At 30.8% G+C, this 23170-nt stretch overlaps 3 protein-coding genes across 4 annotated transcripts in view; 2 read left to right on the forward strand and 1 right to left on the reverse strand.

Moving 5' to 3' along the window:
• The first annotated feature begins 5623 nt into the window (after positions 1-5623).
• Positions 5624-16215, forward strand: LOC146530877 (putative methylmalonate-semialdehyde/malonate-semialdehyde dehydrogenase [acylating], mitochondrial). Its single transcript, XM_085199274.1, has 11 exons — positions 5624-5797; positions 8721-8833; positions 9538-9674; positions 11087-11197; positions 11545-11651; positions 12375-12488; positions 13778-13944; positions 14111-14231; positions 14502-14651; positions 15062-15202; positions 15518-16215. The coding sequence occupies exons 1-11, from the start codon at positions 5764-5766 to the stop codon at positions 16000-16002; spliced, it is 1680 nt and encodes a 559-aa protein (XP_085055400.1). The 5' UTR covers positions 5624-5763; the 3' UTR covers positions 16003-16215.
• A 507-nt stretch (positions 16216-16722) lies between these two features.
• DNaseII (deoxyribonuclease II) lies at positions 16723-22024 on the forward strand. Of its 2 annotated transcripts, none has more exons than XM_085199275.1 (8): positions 16723-17033; positions 17739-17913; positions 18004-18109; positions 18556-18771; positions 19100-19325; positions 19665-19847; positions 20500-20662; positions 21204-22024. In XM_085199275.1, exons 1-8 carry the CDS (start codon positions 16909-16911, stop codon positions 21303-21305), a joined length of 1296 nt encoding a protein of 431 aa, XP_085055401.1. In that variant the 5' UTR covers positions 16723-16908; the 3' UTR covers positions 21306-22024. The 2 variants fall into 2 exon arrangements, with proteins under 2 accessions (XP_085055401.1, XP_085055402.1); XM_085199276.1 differs by lacking the exon at positions 16723-17033 and adding an exon at positions 17636-17660 and having other exon boundaries at positions 21204-21638.
• LOC146530879 (uncharacterized) overlaps positions 21833-23170 on the reverse strand; it is a 50520-nt gene continuing 49182 nt past the window's right edge. Inside the window, exon 6 of the mRNA XM_085199277.1 lies at positions 21833-22913. Coding sequence (XP_085055403.1) covers positions 22691-22913 — 223 coding nt within the window. The 3' untranslated portion in view covers positions 21833-22690. The remainder of the gene's footprint in view (positions 22914-23170) is intronic.

The following is a 23170-nucleotide window of genomic DNA, read 5'->3' on the forward strand; positions in this document are numbered from 1 at the left end:
TATTCGAAAGAATTTAAAAAATAGCTACGAGTTTCTTCAAAATAATATATTTACATATTAATAATAGTTAAGTATAAGATAATAATTATGTACGACATACTATTATTTTCCAACGATAATAATATTTTTTTATGTCATATTTAACATTTACAACTAAAATACGAAACAATTTATATTGTAAAGTGTAAACGGAGTCTGCATTGTATACAACAAACGTCAAAATACAAAAAGAACTTAAGTGCAGACAATTGACACTTTTAAGTCTTTCTATATAAAGATGTCATTAGAATGCAGTACTTTGTTTGGTGAACGTGACAAGAATTACATTTTTAAATACATATACCTATATAAACGATGACAAATCCTTGCATCTCGTTGTAAAGCTTTAAAGGTTCCTTCTTACCTTTATCCAATGAACACCTTTATGGAATATTAGTTTAAGTATGTAGGTATACGACCTTTATCCCGCTGTATCCCGCATATAGCAGGTTAGGCAGAGGGAGCCTACTGTTAAGACTTAACACCGTACTTTGTCTCAACACCAGAGCTAAGAAATGAAAATATTAAATATGTCATTTCCTCGAGAGGGAATTGAACCGACAACCCGTCGCGCTTACAGTCTCACGCTTGTGCCCCTGCACTATAACTGGCCTCTAGAATAACTGGGTTGGCCTATGTGTTGTATTTCTAAATATAATTATTAACTGTGATATTTAAACATCGTTAATATGATTATTTAGTTTTAGGGAAGGTATGTTGAGTGCGTATGCTGAGTGCGTTACTCATTGCCATGTTTGTCACGGACGAAGTCATTTACGACAGCTAAGAATAAGAACGATTTGTTTTATTTCCATTCCTAACAAAGTCGATATTTTTTCTTTTTAATTGAATTTTATTAGTGGAAAATTTCATCTAAAGTCAGTAAATTTAATTATTCTATCATCGCTGATTTTTTGCTATTTTCCTCAACACGAAATGTCAAGAGTCAGTTGAGTTGAGTTTTTTTATTGCGAAACTTCTCGTGTTAAATAAGCAAAATACAGAATGCAAATGAATGATAATATTTTATCTAAGTATACACATTATCTAAATATATAAAAATGTTTGTGGCAAGTATCACTCTTGGTATAAGAAGTATTCATTAAAATTTCAAGAACCGTGTAGTATATTGGAAATCCCTTTAAGATACTTAAATGTCAAACAATAACATCATATGTTTATAATTTAGTAAATGTTAAATACAGTTAATTCGAAGGAATATGAGTAACAAATTAAACAATTAGTCATATTTATTTCAATTATGAAATGATTAAAGAGGATGCATAATATGAGATAAAATTTTATATATTGACTTGTGCAAAAGTGCGGCGTTGAATTACGCTACTCAGTGTCTCGAAAATTCAGCAGAAAATGGGGAACGGAGTGTTTTAACACTAGATTACCTCTGCTTACCCTGTTATATGCGGGATATTAAAAAATAATCGACTTATCTAATTGTATTGTCTAGTGTTGTGAAATTTCATTTCCTATCTAATAAATAGTTACATCTAGGTTATTCAATGTACCTACTCTACAAGTTAGCTAGATTTACATCACTACTGTTACAGCATTAACTAAAGAGGATATTCTGTAATACCGCTTATTCGCGTTGCATGCGTAAACGTATGTAATGCAACCATTGCAAATTGTAAGGGAAATCTAAATTATACTGCAATACCTATTTATCTTAGATAATTTACATGTAAATATTATAATTTATTGTAAGTACAAGTTTTTAATTACTTGACCATTTAAAAGATTCAAATTGGCATTTATGATTTAATTATTTAATTTTGCCACAATTAAGCATTTATTTAATCTCTTTTAGGAAGGCCCAATTTGTACATTAGCTTTGTTTTTCAGCAATACGATCAATCAGTATCTTCATACTAGATTCTGAAACTGAAAAAGAAAAACAGAAATTGAAATAGATATAAAAATAAACAAATTATCTAGAATTACATATAAATACATACATTTCTTATATAAATCCCACCACTCCAGTCTTTCACCGGCCAGTCTGTAATGAAGCAACCCTGTCTCATAATTTCCAGAACTAACTCCGTAATGATGTAAGCGAAACGTGTTCCGCCCCGAGCCCGAACTTAGTCAGCGATAAATTGTAGATTACACACAGACAGACTATCACTTACTATGTAACTATATGAGATGTAACATGTAACTTCCTCTAGTGTACGCGGAACGACTGGTGTACTGTTTTCTGTTATTACACTTATAATTACAACTAAAACTGTTAAATAAGCTATACAATATTATTGCTTTATACAATAGTATTAAATAATACTAAATAAATTATGTTTTAATTATTTTGTGATTAATTATTGATTTTTTTTTTGGAAAACTTAAGGCATACGAGCGTACGGATCACCCGATGGTAAGTGATCTCACGACCCCGTGTAAGACCAGAGGAGCTACAGGTGCGTTGCTGGCGTTTAAGATGGAGATAGACGCTTTTTGAGGGTACTCAGGTCGTATCGACCTGGAAACAGTGCCACAGGTAGACCATTCCACAGTTCCGTGGCGCGTGGAAGGAAGTTGCTACGAAACCGCACAGTACTGGAGGTCCACGAATCCAGATGGTGTGGTTGCTATTAGCATAATAGTTTAAATACTATTATTTTTATTATATTGTGGTTATATAATATCTAAATTTTGCCAATATCTCCAATATCTACAGTCAAGTATAGTTTTCACAAACGACAAACAACACTTCTGATATTTGAATTTTTAATTTACTTTATTAAAAAATTGTATTTCATCTATTTTATCTTATCCAATAGATATATTAATTTGTTTAAACTAAACTATTACTTTTAATTTAACTTTTACTATTATCGAAAGGCCTCACAAATTGCTTGACACGCTTAGCTACTGACATTAACCGCAGTGACAAAATGAAAGTTACTTGCATAATTGTTTCTAAACCAATAATAAATAATAACTCACCGTATTATTGATTACGGACTACGGTAGCCGCGTACCAGTACCATCATTCGATGGGTTTTCTTCAATTACTATACATATATTTTACTTAATGTAGGTATATCTATTTTTTTAGCGTCATGCTGTATGCCCGCACACAGCAGGATAGGCAGAGGGAGTGTTGAAACTCTCCATTCCCCACTTTCACCATTTTTTTTGTATGAATTAAATTAGCATTTAGTACAATTGCACAATCTTAGGTCATTTGTGCCTTATAATAAGATTTTTATTCTTGTTCTTGTCCATCCATTACATGTATTTGACTTCTACTCCTATACAACAGAAACATTGCATATTAGTTGGCATAACCTATATATATTGTAATGCTACATTTTGTCTAATAAAACGAAAGCTTAAATATTTTATTTTTAGTTTTATGTTTCAATTTAAATAATGGTCTAAATTAAATTCGAAAAATACATTTAAAAACATACGAAAAAATATTAAATAGTAATAAAATCCCATAGAAATAAATACTATAGTTTAACTCTAAAGTAAAGGCGACCACGACAAACACAACAATCATTCCAAAGGGAATATTGACTTTGCTAAAATTGAAATTCACATTACATAGTAAGTTTGTAGTTTGTTCGTCATTCAGCGGGCGGCCGTGCCGTGCATGACCGATAGCTAGGGCAATGACCCGCTTATCATCCTGTAACACTATGCCTGCATTCGGCGATGCTCGCGTTTTATGCAAATAATATTTAAAGAATCCCCATATCTTTGTAAACGCACAGTTCCGTTAACGAAATCTACTAATTGATATAGAGTTAAATAATTTAAAAAGAACGAAGAAGGAAGATAAGTGTAAAAAAACTCTCTTCCCCATTTTCTGTCAAAATCAGGAGGCTTTGCGTTTTGAGTGGCGTAATTCAACGCCGCGTAGAAATGACATGGAATGCAATGGAATGGAAAGTGCGTGTAGGTCATTCGAAAATTGCTTCTTATTAAAAGTAATTTGTTAATTTTATATAGTTACATATTTCCATAGTATATATAATATTAACGTTTTATTTCATATTATTACAACAATTTAAAATGATAACGTTATCATTATAGATTAAGGCTAAGATTGTGACGAGAAAATAGTTTATAAATAGTCGCGAGTTTCAACTAATCTGAAGCAGCTTACAGTAAAATATATACATAGATAAATTGTAATAGGTGTCTATTGAACAAAAATATAATTATAAAATATTTATTTTCAAGACACATAACAAAGAATATTAAAAATAGTTATACCAATTTTAAATTGGTTACAGTAATACCTTAGTATAGGATGTCGAAATGCCGAACAGAAATAATTCAAATGTTTTATTTTCAAATTATTTCTGTGATTCTGTCATCTATTTTTAGAAATTGTTTTATATTTTCTTTATAATGTTTTGGATAAAAATTATTAGTGTAGCTAATATTTATTTAATATTTCTTTTGACTGAATCTTTATAAGTTGGATAATCCATTCATCAAAGAATGCCATATTGCTCGGACATTTAAAATGAGCCATATAGGTATGAAAAAGAACTTGTATTTATTTCCATAAGACCACGCGGGTAAAGCCGTAAATTAAATGTAGTTTATTATATACATACGAGTATATGCAATACAATTAATGTACAAACCCGAAGACTACGAAGCTGCGAAGACTGATGGATACTACACAATGGCTGACGTTAATTTCTACTCTTACCTATATAATTCCACATAAATTCACCTCGAACGTGAATCGAACCCACGATTTTAAGTCTCGTAAAAACATTTACAGGAACTACCTATACTATATCCTATAATCACAAGTGTTTTTATCATTACGCAAATTAGTTTTAAAATAAAGATAAAGTAAACATAGTACTTACACATTTTATAACATAAATAAGCTTCATTATTAGGACATAGATAAATATAGTATCTAAGTATATAATATAATACTGTACCTAAATGATAAATTTATCAACGAACGTCTTATAGGCTATTTCATTGATACAATTTTGTTTGATCAAGTGCTAGCTTAACAACAAAACTCTGTTCACTTCAAAGTATAAGCAGGTCTTTGTAGGGCAACCCTGTCAACCCTGCGAGTTACCGGATGTGACTTGACTACGTTAAATAACAAGCTGGTTTTTCGATACTAGTCGCTAATATACTATAATCAGTATAATAAATATATATTTTTATAATAACAGTACCGTAGGTAATAAAACAGAAATAATAAATTCGTAATTAATATAAAATTTTAATTGTATAGGTGGATTAATATTTCATAAATTAATTTTATTATAACGATGTTGTTGTTTAAGTATATTGAAATTTGAATTCTTTGTAAAATTTTATAGTAACATTGCTATAGTAGAGCCATCTATTCAGACATTAATGTACTACGTCTAATTATCTCTTATTCATTTACAAATTAGTATGTAACATTTTCAAAAATAACAATTATATACTAAATATACATTATATATCATACAATTTTACAGCCAAATTTATATATTACGCAAAATTTAATGCATTATAATTATGATTTTGAAGTATTTTAATTTAGCTTGGCAACATTGACTTCTTGTTTAGCGATTTTAAAGTTCAATGTTTAATACACCAACGTATTTTACTTTACATTTGCATTTATTATATTGATTAGCGTGTGTTCAATTAGAGCAATTCATTGTTATATGTGTATACAGACCTCCCTCCGCCAATTTAAAATTATTTTTAGAAGTAATGGATGAGGCCTTAAGCAAACTTACCAAGTCGGGTAAGCCTTTGTTAGTGTGTGGGGACTTTAATGTTAATATTTTGGAAAGTTTTAGTCCCACCATTAATTTATTAAGTCTTTTTAAGTCACACAATTTACTTAATTTATTTATGGGGCCAACCAGAATAACTCCTACGACTAGTACTTGTATAGATAACATATTTACTGACATTATTCCATGCTACAAAAGCATTATTAATAAATTGGATTCTGACCACTCTGGTCAGCTAGTAGAATTCTATAGTAAGAAAAAACAGGTGGCTAAGAAAAGAATTGCTGTTGTACCTGTCACAGCTAGTCGTTTGGAACGTATGAGAGTTAGTTTACTAACTAATTTACTAGTTTTAGATATAACTTTACCTCCCAATTCTTTATACAATTCTTTTTTTTACTCTTTTATTAATAAATTTCATTCAATATTTACTCCCAAAGAGATTACAATTACTGATAGTCCTATCTTTGGAGACTGGGCCACAGCAGGTATTTATAAGAGTAGGGAGACACTGTATATGTTATATTATGAAAAACAGTTTAATAGTGGTGAAGAGTTTAAAGAGTACTTAAAATCTTACTCTAAAATTTTCAAAAGAGTTTGCAAAATTGCTAAATCTTTATTTATTAAAACAAAAATCAGAAATAGTAATAATAAAATTGAAGCCACTTGGAAGGTTGTTAATGCCAAGACTGGGAGAACTAGGGTGAAAGATTCTAATTTTAAACTTAGTATTGACGGTCACATTGTTGATTCCGATTTGGAAGTGGCCATTGCATTTGAAAAGTTTTTCTCTACTTTCCCAGTCAGTCTAACAAACGATTTAGGTTCTTCCACCACTATTGCAGAATCGTTAATTAAAGACAATGTTCCCGAATTTTATAATGGTTTCGTTTTCCGTCATGTAAATTATTCAGACATTAGTGTAGCTTTCAAATCAATTAGTAAGAAAAAGACAGCCGACTTGTGGGGTGTCTCAGTTAATATCATAAATTCTTTAATTGATATTTTGATTCCTGATTTAGTTACAATTTTTAATAGATGTATTGATTGTGGAGTGTTTCCTGATTTGATAAAATATAGTAAAATAACTCCATTGTTTAAATCAGGTAGTACGCAAGACCCCACAAATTTCAGACCGATTTCAGTACTACCTACGTTTAGTAAAATTTTTGAAAAGCTGATACTCAGTCAGCTTCTTACTTATTTTAATAAAAATAAATTACTGCACACAGGTCAATTTGGTTTCACTCGTGGAAGGTCAACATCTGATGCTGGGGTCAAATTATTAGAGAGTGTATTCGCGGCTTGGGAGGAGTCACGTGATGCCTTTGGGGTGTTTTGTGACTTATCCAAAGCATTTGATTGTGTGCAGCATAAAACTCTTATCAGGAAGCTACACCACTATGGTATAAGAGGCATTGCTTTGGATCTTCTCACTTCTTATTTAAGTGATAGGATTCAAAAGGTAAATGTCAACGGGAAACTATCACACGGGTCACCTGTAGCATTGGGGGTGCCACAAGGCTCTATTCTGGGTCCGTTTTTGTTCCTTTTGTACATTAATGACTTACCTCACCTTATGAGAGATATCTATGAAATGGTGTTGTTTGCAGATGATACATCTTTAGTTTTTAAGGTTAATAGACAGCAATTGGAAATTGACGATGTAAACAATGCTCTTTCTAGGATATTGCACTGGTTTAGTGCCAATAACTTGCTTTTAAATAGTAGTAAAACTAAATGTATCAGGTTCTTTACTAAGAATGTTCAACAAGTAGAAACCAGGGTTTTGATGAACAATAAGGAACTTAAAGTAGTTAATGAAACTGTTTTCTTAGGTATAACATTAGATGCTAAGTTACAATGGGGTCCGCATATAGAAACTTTATCTGGTAGACTTAGTTCGGCAGCGTATGCTGTCCGCAAGATTCGTCAACTGACCGATGTTGACACCGCGCGTTTAGTATACTTCAGCTATTTTCATAGCATTATGTCTTACGGCCTATTACTTTGGGGTAGTGCCGCTGACATAGATACCATTTTTGTGCTCCAAAAACGGGCTGTCCGAGCAGTCTATAAAATGGGTCCACGGGAGTCACTAAGGAATAAATTTAAAGACTTTAACATCCTCACACTACACTCCCAATATATTTACGACAACTTAGTATATGTGCATAAGAATATTAATAAATTTAATAAAAACAGCGACCTCCATCAATATAATTTAAGAAATAAAAATAAGCTTGCTGTGCCCTTCTCTAGGCTCCATAAAGTGTCTCACTCATTCGTAGGTCAAAGTATACACTTTTATAACAAACTTCCAAACGACGTGGTTAATTTATCACTGAACAAATTTAAAAAAGTGGTAAAGCACAGGCTCTGCCAAAAAGCTTATTACTCTGTTAAAGATTATGTTCGCGATAAAGATGTTTGGAAATGAGTTGCTCTATTTCTAAGTTAAAATTGTTAATTGTGATTTATAACAAATGTTGGCATTTAAAAAGAGTGGCCATGAGTTTCTTTGCCTGTATCTTCTCATGAGCTCAACCATTTGAACGGGCTTTTTTCAAGTCAAAATTGCACATTTTTTTTGGTTATTTTGTTTTCCATTTTTTTTTATCTTTTATGACATGTCCAAGTGAATGTTAAGCATTTTTATGGAATAAAGATATTTTGACTTTGACTTTGACTTTGATTAATTTATGGAATATAAACATAAGAATCCTATAAAGTTTAAATATAATAATATTTTCTGCGTTAAATTCACGTAAATAGGAACAACGTCGCAGTTGACAATTAACACATGACAACTGACGTTTAAACGTAAACAAATGTGACTTTTAGTGAATTGTGGTTGACGACGGCCGGATTTGAATAATTTAATTTTATCAATTCAAGGTCAGATTATAACATTTGTATTTTAATCAGTCGGCAGGTTCCTAACCTACCCACCGACCGGTCCGGCCTCCGCAGATAGTGCGCACATTATACCGCAAATAATAACGATGGCGTCGGCTATGTTCAAACTTCTCAAATCAGAAGTAAGTTATTTTTATTTAAATGTATGCTTCATACAGAGAAGCCTTATTTTATAGAAAATCTCTTTAAAATCTTACATGTATAAACGCTTAACGCTGAGTACAAATGATATTGTGGTTGTTATATACTTAAGCTGAATTGAGTTATCATAGAAACTATGTATGTAATAATTCTGTGAATAATATTTTAAATTCTATTGTAAAAAGACGACACACTAAGAAAAACGTGCCACTTATAAAGTTGCCAGTGTCACATTGAGCAGAGAAGAGACAAAGGAGTCCTTTGAATAATTAAATTCTTAAGCGGGTACCTTTGTTTTCATGAGACAACTGTGTTCCAGTAAGAATGTAAGACAAACATATACATCATTCAGGCAATTTGGTATTTAAACTGGCTGCATTATTCATAGCTCACACCAGAGTTTTGTTGCGCAGTTGAATATTTCTTACTAAAATTTCATCATGTTTTGATCAATAATTCACATAGACATTTTGCGCAACATTCTTAAAGAGGTTGTATATATTAGAGATAAGATATAGTCTCTATTTTTATTTATATCATGGGTTTATAAAAAATTATAATAAAAATACAAAAGACTCACACTTGGTTCCTCATAAAAGGAACCTCATGTTAAAATACTTCATACCCTATTGACTGTGTGTTAAGTGTTCTTTTTTCAAATGTCTTCTTTATATATCTTTTTCAGTCTCACTTAATTTTACGCAAGAATTATAGCAGTGCTGCTCCAACAACAAAATTGTTTATTGATGGACAATTTGTTGATTCAAAAACAAACAACTGGATTGAATTGACTAATCCAGCTACAAATGAAGTTATTGGCAGGTGTGGTTTCATATAGTTTAAAAATCTTAAAAGAATAGCCAGAATAACACAACTGAAGTTTTATATGCTCCAAAGTAATTTGCTAACTAATACAACTTGGCATCTATTAATTTAGCTTAAATATATTTATTTTATATGCTATTTGATTTTCATATCTATAATAGTAATTTTTACATATCTTTTATTCATTAAAAGTCTTCTAATATTTATTAATAAATTAAATTAATTATGACATGATGAGGTAACATTTTTAAATCTTAGTTTTGCTCTATTTCTAGGTTATGGAATAAAAATTGGATGAACTTAATAAGCTCATTATAAATATTAATATATAGTTTTAGTTATCATTCAAATAATAAAAGTATTTTCCTCAGAAAATACTCATTTATCTTCTTTTTGACTATGTGTGGGATCTTATCACGATAAGTATGAGATAATGAGATGTTTATTCAATATTTTATTTACTTAACATTATCTTATAAAACATTATGACATTGAAAATACTTAATTTTTATTTGCATTATTAGATTGTATTTATTTTGTAATTATTATTGCTGACTATAATTGAAATTATTATTTGTAGTTTCTCTATTAATTGATTATAAAAGCTGCCTTGACTTAATTCAAACTCAATTTGCCTAATGAGGAATATTAAAATGTAACTTTGCAGATTAGACTACCAAGTCATAAGTGAATTAATACCTAAAATGAGTTTAATGGTAAATTTTGATATACCTTTTTTTAGTCAATATGTATGTTGTAGTGTATTTAGAAGGGCTCTAGGCTAATAGTTCCATTTATTTTTGTTTTTGTAGCTAATAAAATAAACACTGTAAACCAACTATAATAATTTACATGTATATTATACATATACAAATTGATCAAGTCTTGATTAAAATGAAAGGATCATGCTTTCAAGTAAAAAGGTCAAATAATTTAAATTCTTAATTAGGTTGACTGCTTGCATATAAAGTATATACTTTTTTTGTCATTGTATTTTGTAATGAATGTTCTGTATTAATTATACATTATCTTCAATTATGCTTTAGCTTAAGATTATTTTGTATTTTGATTATATTGTAAATTAATTAAACATATATTTATGTTTGAATATCTTATCCATTTTTCTGTTAATTTTTTAACTTCAATAACTTAGGCATTAGAATTTTTTGCTTCTTTGTCATCCAAATTCAAGGCGCTGCTTGTTGCGTGGCGGGTCTCAACGACGCTTCATGTCCACTGTAATAGGGAAATGAGAATAAATTATACCCCCAAGTGGAGATTAAACCAACATCCAGTCTCTGAGCCATGAAGGCTTATGTCTTAATTAATGAGGATTACAGCAATTTTCATTTAAAGAAAAATAATATTACATTTATTTTATATTCATCATGGTTATTTTTTATTTTCAGAGTACCTGAAGCAACACAAGATGAATTAAATAGTGCACTAGAAGCTGCCAAAAAAGCGTATAAATCATGGGGTCAAAGCACCATTATGACTCGTCAACAACTTATGTTCAAGTAAGAAAGACAGACATATTAAACAATGTATATGGAATTAAATAAATAATTCTATTTAAAAAAAAACCAAAACTTTAATAAGCAAAATGAAAATAAGAAATGCATGGATGACAAGAAAAACAAACTAAATGCATGCAATAGTTTTTCAGGAACATGTGTAAAATTAGTTAGTGTTAAAAGAACATTGCATATTTCCTTGACATTTCTATCACAATGCTTGATTATATAAATTTTTAAAGAAAGAACATATAATGTACATATGGTTGACTTTTATTCAAATGTGTAAAGGTCTCGAAAATCAAAGATGTTATTAATGGGTAATAACAAATAAAAATATATATTTATAGATTTGCAAGATTACTAAGGGAGAACCAAAGCAAATTGGCAGCCAAAATAACAGAAGAACAAGGCAAGACGATAGCCGACGCGGAGGGTGACGTCCTGAGAGGAATACGTAAGTTATTTTTTTTGTGCTCCACATTGTATCCTGCATATAGTATGGGAAGTACTAGGCAGAGGGAATCTGAAAACCTAGTGAAAGGACACTCTGTTTCTTATTCGTCGCACTTAGTTACTTGGTTATTGCTCGACAAAATAAAAGCGAAAACTCGACTTTTAGAGGAAACAACACAAAAGGGGAAGTCAACTCGTTGAATTATATAAAAATAATTTTGAGTTATTACTCAAATATACAAAAATTAATAAATAAATTTATGCCATAAATTGTGTTAAACATATTAAATTGCAAATTTCATACGAATTATCAAGATTTTTATGGAAATTGATGACGTACATCGAATAAATATTAAATAATATTTTTATCTTTATGTTAAAGGTCAGTGGGTGATGTCGTTGCGATACAATGTTATCGTTTATGACACATTGTTTGTCGTTACCTACTTTTATAAGATTTGTAACTAAAACAGCAATATGACCTACAGCTTGGCAGTAGCTTGTACCTTGGCAGCTTACAATACTTTTTAGCTTCCCGCTGTATCTCTCGCACGCAGGGAAGGCAGATGAAGTCTAGTGTTATGACACTCCATTCCCCAATTTCTGTTTGAATTCTGGAGGCATTACGTGTTGAGAGGAAGTCAATCCCGAAGAACTATTAAACATTAAATTTTTTGTTTATTTCTAAAGTAAAGTGACTTAATTTCTTTAATTTTGATCACAGAATTGGTTGAGCATTGCTGTAGCATCACAAGCTTGCAGCTAGGCGACTGTATTCAAAACATCGCCAAAGACATGGACACTCACAGCTACAAAGTACCTCTCGGTGTAGTTGGCGGTAAGTAAAAATTTGAAAGGGTTAAAATTTATAGAGTGAAGATACGATAATCCTTAGTTATATATAGTGTTAGAAATTGCAATTTTAATAACATGTGACATTAATATCTGTGCATGACGTGTTTAACAGACGTGTTTGACTTCTAACAACTAACTAAAAAGTGAAAAATAATTTTACAAAGATTTTATAATTTTGAAGTTGGTGTCAAGCTAATGCTACAACACCTTTACTACAATATCTAATTACTAAGCCTGTTTGTTTTACTTGGCACCGACTTCAAAATTATAAAATCTTTGTAAAATTATTTTTCACTTTTTAGTTCGTTGTTAGAAGTCGGTTTTTGTTTTTGTTAAAAATTAATTTATTTTACGATTTTAAGTGATGGGTAGATCTTAAAATGATGGTTCTTGAACGAGTGGTGATGGTTGTGGTAGTGGTTGTCAACGAGTGGTTGTGGTTGTCCCATGTAAAACTTCATTTAATTAGGTATTATTTTTGTGCAAAGTAACATTTTGGTATATTGACAAGAACATACATAAAAACTTCGGGCGAATTGGGAATCTTCCTTTTTTTGGAGTTGGTTGAAAATGAGAACATCCTCTTTTTTGAGGTTGGTTGAAAAGAAATGTAACGATCAGGAATCTCACTTCTGACATCGAGTTAAAAAGTTTTTGCTTGTAACTATTACAGTATAATCAATTTTTTACCAAAAAAAAACAAACTTTCTCAATTTTTACCGGATTCCATAATCGGAACCTAACCAAACTTTCACCAAATTGTCCTTGAAGTGTATCCTTTCAAATAAAAAAAGAATCATCAAAATCGGTTTACGCGACATTGAGTTATTCGTCTATTTGTCGCGCACATACCTAATGCAAATTTAAGACTTATGTGATTTTCTCATGGATACCATTGTTAGACATGGACCGAAAAAAAATGGGACCATTCGGGAAACTTCACCTTTCAAATAAAAAAAAATTATCAAAATCCGTTCACCAAGTCAAAAGTTATGAGGTGACAAACAAAAAAAAAAAAAAACAGCCGATAACCTCCTTTTCTTACAAAAGTCGGTTAAAAATACAGAGTCGTGATTACCCTGACATCTTTTTTATAAAACTTTTGCCAGAATAGGTGGATGTTTGTCCTAGTACACTTTAAAGCAAAAGTACTGAACTAATTTGGACAAAACTTTACAGCTATATAGCTGTTACATCAGAGTAACTCATATGTTAGTATAAAATATATATTTTATATTCAAAGTTAAAGCAAACAAATGCATTTATTTATAGGTGTAGCAGCATTTAACTTCCCAGTAATGATTCCACTATGGATGTTCCCACCGGCCATTGTAACTGGTAACACTTGTTTGATCAAACCCTCGGAACAGGATCCCGGTGCCACTCTCATGATGATGGAACTCTTGCAGGAGGCTGGAGCTCCACCTGGTATTGTTAATGTAAGTGAAATAATAAGATCGTCGTTGCGCAGTGGTACAGCATTTGACTGTAAATGTGACGGTAGTAGGTTCGACTTCCACTCGGGGGAACGAAATATATAATAAACTGTGAAAGATTTGATTTGATTTATTTGTATTATATAAGATATTATTTTCATTTGTTCAGGTTGTCCATGGAACCCACGACACTGTGAACTTCTTTTGCGATCATCCTGATATTAAAGCAGTGTCCTTTGTTGGTGGAGATGCAGCAGGAAAACATATTTATACTAGAGCCTCCGCTGCTGGTATGTATTATATAAAAATTCAAAGCAATTTTATATCAATTAATAAAAAAAAATAGAGAGTAAAACCTCGGGTCCTATGTAATATGTTTTGAAAATCTTTATTTAAACCAACCGTCTGTTGCAGTGGTTCGAAAAGAACTAATGAAATACACTATGCTTTTTTTATACTAGTTTAACATCAATAATTTTAACTATCTCTAATGACATGCTATGTTAAAGAAACACTAGGGTTACATTTAAAATAGTTATTTATATAATCTTTTCCTATAGGCAAAAGAGTCCAAAGCAACATGGGCGCTAAAAACCACGGAGTAATATTACCAGATGCAAATAAAGAGCATACGCTCAATCAGCTAGCTGGAGCGGCTTTCGGAGCAGCTGGACAACGGTGCATGGCCCTGAGCACTGCAGTTTTTGTTGGTAAGTTTGTATATTTATTATTATTAACTTCATGCTGTAACCTGCATGCATATAGCATGGTAGGGAACTTAGTGTCAAGTCACTCCCCCCATTTATCGCCAAAAATCCGAGACATCGATTTTGAGAAATGGTACAGGTATAATATATATTAAGTTATACACGTTAAATATAGATAGATATTACTATAAAAAATGTCGTTGAAATATGTTGTTTATTTTAAATAAATAACTCTTTGACTAAGTGATTTTGTATATTTTTATTTCATTTTGTCTTATTGGTCTATATTAAAATGAAACTAAGGGTAATAATGTTATGTTAAAATAAAGATACCAATATTTTTATTATGTTAAATAAATCCACAAATACTTGAAATATACAATATAATACTTGAAAAATACATTTTAAAACAGGTGAAGCAAAGGAATGGATCCCAGATTTAGTGAAACGGGCTCAAGCACTCAAAGTGAATGCAGGCCACGTTCCCGGAACAGATGTTGGTCCAGTCATATCTGTTAGAGCTAAGGAACGCATTCATAGGTTGATTGAATCAGGTAAATTCAAAAAAGCGAGTCATTAATAAGTAACAATTCAGTATTTCATTGTTTAGATGGATCTTTCTTATTCTACCTCACAAAACATGGGTGAGATAGTACATTTTCCAATTTAAGATGACTTACTTTTTTTGTCAATATTACATAAGTAACTTCTATGTTTTACAAAAATTTTATACTTTCTCGACAAAATTCTTATTTAAAATTTTTGTTAGTTACTTATCAAATTATTTATACATTTATTGATGTTGATAAAAATATTTTTAAGTAAATAATAAAATATTTTTGTTAAAATATTTCATTAATCTTAAACAGGTTCCAAGGACGGCGCAAAAGTAGTTCTCGACGGCCGAGGCATCAAAGTGCAAGGATTCGAAAAAGGCAACTTCGTTGGACCCACCATCTTAACTGAAGTAAAACCTAACATGGAATGCTATAAAGAAGAAATCTTTGGCCCAGTATTAGTATGTCTGTTTGTAGACACATTAGACGAGGCCATTGAAATGATTAACTCAAACCCTTACGGAAATGGTACGGCAATATTTACAACTAACGGCGCCGCAGCCAGGAAGTTCTCTTCTGAAATAGATGTGGGACAGGTAGGAGTAAATGTACCGATCCCAGTACCTTTATCAATGTTTTCGTTTACCGGAACCAGAGGAAGTTTCTTGGGAACTAATCATTTCTGTGGAAAACAAGGAATTGACTTCTATACTGAACTGAAAACGGTTGTATCTTTCTGGAGACAAAGTGACGTATCGCACACGAAAGCTTCAGTGTCCATGCCGACTCAGCAGTAAATATTAATTTTTCATATACATTGCCATATTATTGTATTTACTCATCAGCCGTTGTTAGATAGCTATAAGCAAAAATGTTGTAGCATTTATTTTTTTATTTAACTTTTTTTTCTGGTCTTCCAAATACTGTGATTGGTAATCTGTTTTTACAGGGTTTTATCTACATCTTGTTATAATGTTAATCAGTAAATAAATGTTTGTATTTGTCAAAAATTGTTTCAATTTTATTATATTTGTTTTATAATAATTTAGAATTGCAAATTATTGAAATACATATTGACACTGCATATAAATGATTGTATTTGTAAATATATATCTAAAATTTTAAGCTAAATATGGAGAACGATTTGAAGTTGAGAGGTACATTTCATCGGCAAATTGTAGGAAATACTTAAGTAAATATTAAAAAACTTAACTCTAGGTCTAGGTTCTATCTGCCCAGCCTGCTATGTGCGGGAGCGGGAATCAATTAGCTGAACAAAAAGTACCTAAATACAATTTTGGCTGATTTTAATTAATTCCTATAAAGAAATAAACTAATTATAAGGCTATTTAATTATAAAAGATATAACATATTTATAAATAATAAAATCCAATGCCCATCTAATGGTTCTGAACGTAATACAGAAATGTCAAAATTGATTAAGTTTATATATCAATATATTATGTCAAATATGTAAATACAACAAACAAAAAATGTTGAGGGTATCTTATAAAATTATGAACGACAACTTGTATCTAGAATGCGACATGTATGACTTAATATAAATCGTTACAACAAACAATTTTCGAGTGTTTTGTAAACATTCCATTGTTTAATACATACGAATGTTTTGATGATGTGCATGACATCATAAACAAAAGGAATTTGAGTTTCCTGCGTCTCAAATTACTCTGTTCGTTATAATGATGGTCTCAACACGCGTCCAAGTGTGTAAGAATGTGATAATTATAGTTTTTATTATGTTTTTAAATTGTTGCACTTGTTTAACACCTCAATGTAGAAATGAGAAAGGAGAGCCGGTCGATTGGTAAGTTCTTTTTATATTTCTATCAAGAGCTTATTTCGAAGCTCATAAGAACAAAAAGTAAATATATATTAACTAAAATACTTAAAAAATATACAAAATTAAATAATTAATATACAAATTTAATATTAATAAGTCTGCGAAACTATATTGCGTCAATCAAAAACAAACTAATCATTTTATCAAATGCAATATATATAGCAATTCTATATTATGAATTATGAAATATAATAAAAAAATATTCAAAAAAATTATAACATTTAAAATTGTGTATATTGTGTGTCATAAAATGAAGGAATTAGTCATTATAAAATAACAAATAATTGATAAAGAAAACTTGTGGTTTTCCTTGTTATTGAACTACTTTCATTATATACTTATGGATGTATTGTAAGCTGTTGTGACACAGTGTTTGACTGTAGAATAGTTATGTTAAAAAGAGTTGATGGTTGTGGGTTCAAATTCACACCCACTACCTATTTGGGGGAGTGAATTATTTACATTTTTCCCACTCTGGTAAGAAATTAAAGTTTTTGGATTAGATATTCAACAAGTCATGTCTCCAATTTGGACAGAAAGAGAAGAATGGAGAGTCTTGACACAAGTGTCTATCTGCTTACCCCGCTAAATGTGAGATTAAAGTGTAAAGCTAAAAAACATGTATAAATTTAGACTTATTTTATAAACTAGCTTACAAATATTCTTCAGGTTCTATGTCTACAAATTACCAAGGGAAAAAAATCATTTGAACCCACTTATAAGAAAAGGAGTTGCATACATGTATCTCACACCTTCTAAGTTAAGGAGCGGCTGGATAATGTCAGATCTTTCAATAAGTGATCCTCGGTCTATGGTCGGCAGAACATTGTCTCCACTGTATCAGGTATTGTTTTTTCGTTTCCTGGATAAATACTGTGCAATACTTTTAAATTATATTTTATTTTTAAATTTTTTTAAATACATTTATTTGCAGGATAAAAACACAATATCTCTAGTATACAATGATCAGCCTCCTGCCACAGAACATCAACCTGATATATTACAGTCAGTTGCTGAAATGTATTCAAAAAGTAAAAGAGGTACTAATTTCTCACAGTATAGTAGACTATACAATGCTGTTTGTGTTATTATAATTTTCCAGTTTCTTACTATATACCAAACATAACAGGGTAATATAGGGGGAACCTGGGAATTTAGTGCTTTTTCTCATTACCAGATTGAGAAAATATTAATATTTTATTAGCTCGAACGGGAATTAAACACACAACCGCCGTCTTTTTAGTCGCACGCTTGTGCCCTAGCGCCGCGATGGCCTCAATTAAGTGACTAACGATGTCCATACGCGGGAATGAAATATTTATTATTTTCATTCCTTCGCTCTGGTAACAAGAGAAAGCGCGATGTTGAATTCTGGAAGTTACCACACAATACCTCGAGAATTTTGCGGAAAGTGGGGAACTGAGTGTCTTAACTCACTGACCACTCTGCGATACATCATGTAGTAAAGTACTACTCTTTATTTTAGGTCAAATGAAACAATCAGGTGTCAAAAAGTTTAAGAAATTTAAACTAGGTGACAAGTACTATGATGACTATGATTTAGCTGAAATGTGTAAAATGCACTCAAAGTTTATGAAGAATAGAGTAGAGAACGGTCACACCAAAGGCGTGATATTGGGAGATAAATTCACTTCACTATGGCTTGTACATTCTGTACCGAGATTCCCACCAGTGCCTGATGGTAAACTATTAATACTTTTTACTATTAGCATATCTTCGATCATGTGAGCTAACTAGAAATCCCGCTTTTGCCTGAGACAAAATCCGGCAATGTTACGAGATCACATATGTGGATGTGAAATCACGAATATCGTATATATTCTCTAATAGAACAGAATATTGAATATATTCTGTGTGGACGTGTATGAGAGAGATATGTAATGCAGAATATGATCTTCTTCTTCCTCCTGTCATTAATCCCGGCTATTGCCAGGGTCTGTTTTCCTACTCAACCTACTCCACTTAGCACGGTCCTTTGATGTATATTATAAATTATCCCATTCTTTTAGGTAACGGCCTTAATATGAGTTCATATAGTTATCCAGCTACTGGTATGAAATATGGGCAATCATTTCTTTGTGTGTCAGTCCAAACATCTACTTTAAATCAAATCGGGACCCAACTTAAGTATAACGAGCCATTACTCGTCTATCACAACATTCCTCAGGAGTTTGATAGTGAATTACCTAACTTGGTTGATGTTATACGCAATAGAACTATCGATGCGGCGCCTTGGTGAGTTGTCTCTTCTTATTAAGTTATGATAATAAAAAAAATAATTAGAAGAGGTTGTGGCGGGTTTGATTCCCACTCGGGGGAATGAAATATTTAACATTTTGATTTTTCGCTCTGGTAACAAGATAGCGAGGCATTGAGCAAAAATATAAGAAAATTGTAGATAGTTTTTTTGGGTCTGACTAAATGTGCAGCATATGTCTCTTGATGTGTGAAAAATTGAGAATATGTTAAATTATTATTTTTCCCTTTGGTATCGCCAAAAATGGCAGCATAAAATTGCATTTAAAGTTTTTATACATCTTGTTAATTACTATTGTTATATTAATTTATCTCCAGGTATCACATAGAAGGTTTCGAAACATTAGTAGGTAGAAAATTTCTCTCTTTCGCAAAGAGTGCAATGTTTAACGACGACTTGTACAGTGGATTAGTGGCTGAAGTATTACAATCGGATCTTCTTGTAGAATCTTGGACTAACGGCCCGGGAACCTTGGACTCGGAATGTACTAGAAACTTCCAGTAAGTGTATTGAATTTTATAATATTAATACTTTTATTGTGGCAATATTTCTTTGACGTAGTTTATGCTATGTTATATTTTATTACGAGAAAACTATTTAAGTTGTTAGTTATTTTTAGTAGTTAAAATTGTTGGAATATTTTAGATAGACTGTAATTGCGTATTACGATATTAGAGTGCGTAAATTGATTTAATGTTTAAAATTTCTTATGATAACAAAAAATGTTGTTGGACTGCGTCACTCAACACGCAATATCTTTCGGTATATCGAAATATTAGTATATTATACTGACTTATTTTCAAGGCTTTTCTACTATTATATTAAAACATAGTTTTTTTTGTTCTCATGCATTCATCATTCTACAAAAGAAGATACTTAGTGAGATCAACGGAGAGAATTTAGTATTAATACACTCTTTTTACTTCTTTTAGTCTAATTTTAAGTGTGTAATGGAATCCAACTTTGCGCTGGGCCCTTTTTTAGATTCAAGGTGTCTTTCGCAAATAGCAGAAGGGCTAGGTGCTGTGTCTTGTTAAAAAAAGAGGAAATAACTTATTTCCCCGAGTGGAAACCGAACCAGCAACAATATCACAAATATAACTGGTTTCTCCTTTTTTAAACATACTATATATATTTGGTTATATTATACAGGGTGCGCAACATAGAACGTTTAAAGTTCCCAATAGCTAAGATGTCGTTCACTTCCCACAATGACCATTCGAAATGGACGGTGGCAGTTGCACACAAGATGCACAACAGCCAAGACACTAAAGTAGCTGATTATTGGGTCTGTGTTGGAGATATTAATAGAGCGGTGAGTTTTATATTTGAAATATTTTTTTGTATGCTAAAGATTATAATTAATTTGAAATTTGTATATGTTAAGTATGGCTAGTAAAAATTATTTTTTAGTATGAAAGTAGTAAATTCGAAATTCTTAAGCGGAGTTACAAAAAAGCAAATTAACTTCATACATACAAATACTATTACTCGCAAATATTTATACGGATTGTTGTCATTAAAACTATCGTTTGATAAATGCTTTGAAATTAATGTCAAATTAATTGGCATAATTATTAAAATTATATTTTTACTTCATAAGTTTTCCTTATATGTTTTTATTAAAGCTTCACGCATCATTTATTATAGCTTTATTGAAGCTGCACTTTGTAGCCCGCTACATATAGTAGTAAGGTAGGCAAAGGGAACCTCATGTTAAACAATCTGTTCCCCTCCGTCCCTTATATGTGAGCATGAAACTATTCTGTGAATAAAAGACTTCTTATAAAATTACTTTTAAGTTTATACTAAAATATTTCTTTTTAAACTGTGATTTTATTTTTTTAATATTTCAGTTACCACAGGAATCTCGAGGTGGTGGCACAGTGTGTACTTCAGGACCAATACTGTGGGGTAACTTTGCACATCTCATAGAATCTGTGCAGCCTTGTAATTAGAATTAAGGGGAAATATCATAAAAGCCTGTGATAGTAAATAATTATATAAGAATAATGTTATATATTAAGTGTATGTTTTGTATTTTATGGTTATTAATTTATATGACGAATTGAATTTGGTTAATTACAGTTAAGGTAAACCAAAGCCTTTTTAGTATTGTTATATAAATCTAAACTCAAAAATAAAAAAATAATTATTAACCAACCAAATTGTTCTGAAAATATATGGTATTTATTTTATATTTTCTATATTATGCTGTTTTATGTGCTTCCAATAATGGTATAATTATTTATGTCATTTTTTATAAATTAAAATAAAAATAGTATAAAAAATGTATGCCTTTTAAAATACCACTAGTATTTTATTTTCCTTTGATTTCTTTCTCTGTGTTGTTAATGCATGAGGTAAAAACTAGGTAGATTAGGTGGTGAAGATAGAATAGAATAGATAATATTTTCTTTTCTCTCATCATCCAAAATACAACAGTTAAGATGAAAGAATTTTCATTAAATAAAACAAACATTAATTAGTACAATATATTTTTATTGTAACACGAACATTATTTACACGGGTGTTTATGTTTTGTAAACTCAAATAATTAAAACAACTAACAAGTCTATCTACGATAAGTTTGAAACCTATACATATAATGGCTTCACTGGACTAACAAAAGAAACTTCCATTACTAAACGTAGAGACCTGGCACTATGAATTTCATTTTATAAAAATATTTGCCACATTTTACAATAAAATTACATGAATATTTAATAAGTTTAATGAGTATCTTATTTATTTATTTTTGATTGACACTATTTATGTGTCTAATATTATCTGTGGTTTATGAAAACATGGTTTTAATTATTATAATTATTGTGTTTTAATGCTTCACTTAGTTAACTTAGTGGCGAATTTCAAATGCCCAATTCAAAATGTAGGGGAAATAATAATAAAATCATTTTATAAACTACGCCATTATCGCAATATCGTGTTTACAGATTCTGACGTCATCTTAAATTTTTGTTTTAACTGTTGGCATCTACATCTACTATCCCAAGCCATCGACGAAAAGGATTAGTAGGTCGCTTATTAAAAATATAAACATTAAAAATATGATGAAAAAAGAAAATTTTAAATAAAATTTGATAGTATAAATTTATATGTGAATATTCTTTGGAGTATAAATAGAATATAGCAGTGGCAATATCAATTAAAGCCTTTTTATACCGATAAAGTTAAATAACAAATAGATAGTTACTTATTAATAAGTCAATTACACGAATATAAAAACCAATGACATATTTCTAGAATTAAAATATTTATTTACAAGGTTACGAATAAGAATGACTTGAGAATTTAATTGATTTCAAATTTTTGGTACCCAGATTTAATGGGTAACTCTTAGAGAGGGCATTCTGGTGAACCAAGACTCCTGCTTTATTTTCAAATAGTAGGAATCTCTAGGTGAAGGTGATGTGAGGGCTTCCTCTAAGATTTTCAGAGCACTGGTCGGGAGGACCTTCGCGCTGTATTCCGCTGCTTCTCCCGGCATGGTCACGGCACAAGTCGCTGTGGACGAACTTACATCTGAGCTTGGGGTTTCTGGCCGACTGAAAATTATTATGAAATGCAATTATTAATCGGATGTACATAAATATAATTATAATACCTAAATAAATAACCAAATTGAATAGAGTGCCTCTTTAACTTTTTTGTTTTGTATATAATTTCCATTTATTTTCCAACAAATTATTATTCGTTCTACTGACAAGCCTAGCTATATTATTTTCAATGTTATAATATGTTTCACTTCCACTCACAGAATGATAGGCTTTCTGTAAATCTTCATGAATCAGATCTCGAATAC

The sequence above is a fragment of the Heliconius melpomene genome, chromosome 16 (assembly GCF_056956725.1).
Source record: "Heliconius melpomene rosina isolate 202511_hmr_F chromosome 16, ASM5695672v1, whole genome shotgun sequence".
In the NCBI taxonomy this organism is placed as follows: Eukaryota; Metazoa; Arthropoda; class Insecta; order Lepidoptera; family Nymphalidae; genus Heliconius; species Heliconius melpomene.